This window comes from Spinacia oleracea, chromosome 5, assembly GCF_020520425.1.
Source record: "Spinacia oleracea cultivar Varoflay chromosome 5, BTI_SOV_V1, whole genome shotgun sequence".
Taxonomy (NCBI): Eukaryota; Viridiplantae; Streptophyta; class Magnoliopsida; order Caryophyllales; family Amaranthaceae; genus Spinacia; species Spinacia oleracea.
In genome coordinates this window covers 41,661,445-41,666,488 of record NC_079491.1, presented here as the reverse complement: position 1 = coordinate 41,666,488, position 5,044 = coordinate 41,661,445, and the positions used below count along the sequence as shown (strand labels likewise).

General features: G+C 35.9%; 1 protein-coding gene across 1 annotated transcript; it reads right to left on the bottom strand.

Moving 5' to 3' along the window:
* Window positions 1–232: 232 nt before the first annotated feature.
* LOC130461473 (uncharacterized) lies at window positions 233–3,779 on the bottom strand. The gene is made up of 7 exons (XM_056829586.1): window positions 3,729–3,779; window positions 3,565–3,617; window positions 2,783–2,867; window positions 1,812–1,884; window positions 1,608–1,660; window positions 576–805; window positions 233–305 (listed from the first exon to the last, which is right to left on the bottom strand). The coding sequence occupies exons 1-7, from the start codon at window positions 3,777–3,779 to the stop codon at window positions 233–235; spliced, it is 618 nt and encodes a 205-aa protein (XP_056685564.1).
* Between the last annotated feature and the right edge of the window lie 1,265 nt (window positions 3,780–5,044).

Below are 5,044 nucleotides of genomic sequence, written 5' to 3'. Positions count from 1 at the left end.
AGAGGATAAAATGTTGAAATAAAGACCAGTTGCAGCGAACATATTGTTGTTCGCTGCAATAGACCCATCTTGATGCAACGAACATATTTGTTGTTCGCTACATCAGACCCATCATGTTGCAGCGAACATATTGTTATTCGCTACAACAGACCCGGCCATCCTGTTGACACCAACATATTGTTGTTCGTTGCAAAAAACTCATCATGTTGACGCGAGTATTTTAATTTTAATTTTATTTATCTATACCTAGAGTGTCTTGCACCAAGTAAAACAACCTGTCAACAACACTAATAGAATATCGAAACCTGTATAATAAACATAAAAACACTAACTGGTATTTTATAGTATACATATATCCCAAAACCAAATTGCATGTATTACATTAATACACTTCAGTAGTAATCTTTCTAACAGAGGGAGAACAATTTTTAACCTTCGGAACTAAGCATGTCCATGATTCTAATCAATGTCAAAATTACACTATCAATAGATCACTAGTACTATATACATATTCTATACATGTTTTGCAAGAATAGTATGGTGTCAAAGAAGTGGCAAATTCTAAGTGCGCTGACAGTGAAACATGAATGCAATAGCTATAACGCTTCCTCGAAAAGAGCTGAGCTAGCAGGGCCAGGAAGAGGTTGACGATGTCAAGATAAAGGGTGACTGCAGCAAGTATGTACCCATCGTAGCTATAACGCTTAATCAAGTTGTGTGTGCCGTACACGATGTATGCAGAGAACAATTTGGCAGCTGCGCACAAATAGATAATCAAAGAGAGTTTTCCAAGGGGATTGAAAATCTGTACACAAAAACAAATATAAAAACAAATCATTATATGTAAATTTCAATCATTACATCAGGCTTGGTTCCTTCAACCAGTTGAAAACAACTGAATAATTAATATCCTCATACTAGCAAACACCATTTGGATTTCCTACTTTATAATACATGGATAGATTTCTACACTACTTTGCAATCCAGCTTCCCTCATCCTTTCTTATGTTACTCTAACATGGTCTAGACTCTAGAGTAAGATATTAGTTCAAGCAATGTGAGCGAAAAGATGAATATGGGTTTGTGAAAAGATCTTGGGATCACCATCTATCAGCACTTTTATTCAAGAATGCAAAAAAAGTCTTAATTTAAGGTCGCATTTGACATTTTTACTAACTTGCATTAGCTATTAAAGGAAAATATGGAAACACGGTCCCGCATGTCAATAGTTATCTTTCTGATCTACACGTACTAATTAAATTTCATTCGCAGAACTGTCCTAATTCCAATATTAGAACTCCAGAACTGCCCATGGCTCATGCCTGACGAGTACGAAAATATGTTAAACGTGAAAAGCTCTCTAGTTAGTAGTTACCTTCCATATTAAGTTCTAATTTATAATAAATCAGACAACTAAAGTAGCAAATAGAAAAAGAATTATGAATCATGTCAGAAAATACAAAACTTGTAAATCTAGCAGACTTACAACTTCCGTAAGCCTTCCGCTGTTAGATAGTGCATTAATTAATGGTGTATAAGCATAAACATTTCCTGACCTCCATTTTCTGCCCTTTTCAAGATTGATAGTGCCTTGTTTAAGAACTCACCTGAGGAAAAACTGTGGGGTTTACAATAGCAATTGCAGTCTTAGAAGGCAGAACTTTGATAGGATAATAGCCAAATTAACATAGTTCCTGACAGATTCAATGTAGCCTGTGCAACTTCTGCACCACCACAAAAACAGTTGATTTGTTAACTTAAAGTCAAAACCTTGAATATTAGTCTATAAACAAAGTTGTATAACGCATTACCCTCGTTGGTAAACTCGACAAAACCAAAACGAAGAACAAATTTTGGGTAACCACAAACACGACAATCAACCACCTAGAAGAGGAGTGTGATACAACACTATTCAGAAAAGGAACTGGCAAAGAAAAACCACTAACAGGCCAACTCATAAAAATCAACGAAACTCATGAAGAAAAACTACTAGTAATACAATTCAAGTTGATAAATTACAAGGAAAACATCATGTAGACGCCTACATTTGTCCCTAGGCCCGAAGCGGTGTGTTCGATGATGAAACCAAACACTACTTGTCTATGCCTTCCTAAGTGTGCGACGAACGACCTGTGACTGACGGACAATTCCGAAAGCCATATTTTCATTTTTAGTAACTGCTATTTATAGTAAGTGCCATGCTACCCAGAATAGTAAATGTATAAGATAGATTTCAAGTGATTGCATTTCATTACGATTGATCCTTGATAAGAAAACACAAGAGTTGAACTCCAGCTAGTATTCTTAAAAGAGATAAAACCGTGATTGAGATAGAAATTCGGAATAAATCCGGAAAAGTTTGGAAAAGTAGAAGTGAATTGAAACACTAGCATAACTACATTTTTTCCAGCGCACCAAAGAGAGCGCAAGAATATTTAAGCTCTAGAGTTTGGCTTTTACCCAATCACGACCAATATAAGATTTCAAGACAATTGTCAATGACTCAGTAGACATCAAATCTGGCGCAATAAATATCCAGCGCACGAAATGTGTGTGCTAAAATATTCTAGCGCTGCTAGTTAACTTGCAGTGAAATTCAATCTCTTCAAACGTCTATTCTATTTCGACCTGTTACACTATAAATACGACCCTCTGAAAACCGGAAACCACACCAATTACCAATTACGAATTACCAAACACCTAAAATCTTGAGTATTGACCGAAGCTTTAAATCACCCGTATCTACAAACTGTTTGCCGTATTAACCCACTGTTAAGCAGACCCTTCCCATATAATCGCTCCGACCAGCCCTAATCATACCAAAGCTCTGGCCAAATCCTAAGCCTGAACTCTGGAAGAATCTCTCCCTACAGTCAGTCAGTTACCAGGAATTTCGAAGTAGAAAAGGAAGGCTAGCAAAGACAAATGGTTAGTGTTCCTGAGAACCGCAATTTAGCCTACGCTATACTGTAATCTGAAATCTACATTTTATTGCTTTCATCACCTCTATAAATCTGTTCACTTAATCTGCTATATTATTCACGCCTAATAAGATAATCTCTAGACAAACTGGTATTGCTAGGCACCTTTAATTAATCAAAATCACTATTTTGACGAATGTTAGTTAATTACTTGTGCATTAAAACCAACTCGGATTAGTAATGTAGCATAACGCATGTCCCTTTCGTCATCACGTTGAACTAGTAAGCACCACCGCGTGGGCTAATGCTGGGCACTCCCATATTAGTAAACGTCCCCCCAAACTCTCAATCTCTACTCCGCTGGATGTATGTTGAGCGATCTCCATAATTGGGATCACAAGGGTACATATGACTGTTGTGAGTCAAATATTTTTGCTCTTCGAACATATCACGATAACCGGGTTTTGTCAGTTTTCTTCAATGTAGTTGTAAAACTGAATGGCGACTCCTAAAGACTAGTAAAAAGAGGCTAACGCTCATAGTTAGTTCCTATTTACTGAATATGATTGCCACCTCCCGAGGGGAAAGTCGTTCGCGCCATTTTCTTATGCACGTCCTATTTTTCGACCCCCTCAGCTCTCACATAAATATACTGTCCATAGTTGATGAAAGCCCTATCAGCTGCTCCTCAGTCACCTGCAATCAATATATCATACACTTTTATTTTCATAAAAGAAAGTTTCAGTCTATATTACATAATTCTAACATGGAATTTCATTGTTTTACATGAAAGAAGCAAGAAGTTACATGTTGATCTATATAAGAAACATAAACAGTTCTCCTAATAACTTCTTCCATTTAGGCCAATGAGCCATACGAGTTCAATTATTCGGCCTACGCTTCCCTTGACCATTACCAAAATTACTCTTTTTCTACGTTCAAACAAACATAATCATGAATTCAGTATTCAATATATCAAAAATAAAATTCAAAAAGATGCTCTAATAAAATTGAATCAAACCTTTATGAGATTGTTATTATTAATCAGATGATTAGGGAAAACTTTAAAAAAAACTACTCAAGATTTCTACCCTCTAGGCTAAATCATACTCAACAACTTAGTCAACCAAAATGCTATACTTAGCCATTAATTACTTGATTGTATCAGTTGATGGGAAAGCACATATATGCACTAGTTCTACAAAAATAATAATGGCAGCAATTTGCTGAAAGTGCCTAATTCAATTTCAGATACTAAGATGTGGACTTATATATTATATTATTATGAATAACAATGAAATTCAGTATGCAAATTAGAAGCGTAAAAGAGGAATATTTTTGAAATAAACCTTAATTGTGATTATTGCAAATACCAAAACCCCTAACTTAATAAATTTCAAATATAGATCTTCATATTATGCAATGAGGCATCAAAAATTAGATTTAACCAATTAAAAACAAAATAACATCATAGATCTACACCGTGTAGCAAAATACGACATCAAAAGTTTAAACTGAGCGAATTCAACACCAATCACATTTATTTTGCACAATATCAACATACTATTAAGAAAAAGGAAAGCAAAAACAATAGATCTAGAGAGAAGAAGATAGGTTATACCTGAATACCATGCTCGAGAAAGTAAAGCTACCAGCAAGAATTTCCGATCTGGATACCAGCTTCACCAATGTGGATTGAAATGCACTCCCTCATTTTTGCTTGAAATTTCTAGATCTAACACGAAGAAAAACTGTTGTTAGAGGAGAGAGAAAGAGAACGAAATCAAAGGCGTTTATGAAGACACCTTCTTTGAAATTGTTGAGAATGAGGGAGAGGAAAAGAAGATAGACCTTCCATGTACGCCAATGACTTTGAGGAGAGCAAGAGGGAGCCCGAGTTATTGACGAAAGAGGCGGAGGGTTTCTGGAGTTTTGAATCGGGAGAGAGGAGAGGGGAGAGAGAAATGAATCTTTCAGGCTAACAGAAGAAATGAGGAGAAGAGAGAATCAAAACCTAGATTACATGCGAGTATTATCTATTGAAGCGAACAAAAGAGTGTACGCGTCAACAGATAATACTTTGTTGAATTGATGCGAACATTTAAATGCCCCCTTCAACACCT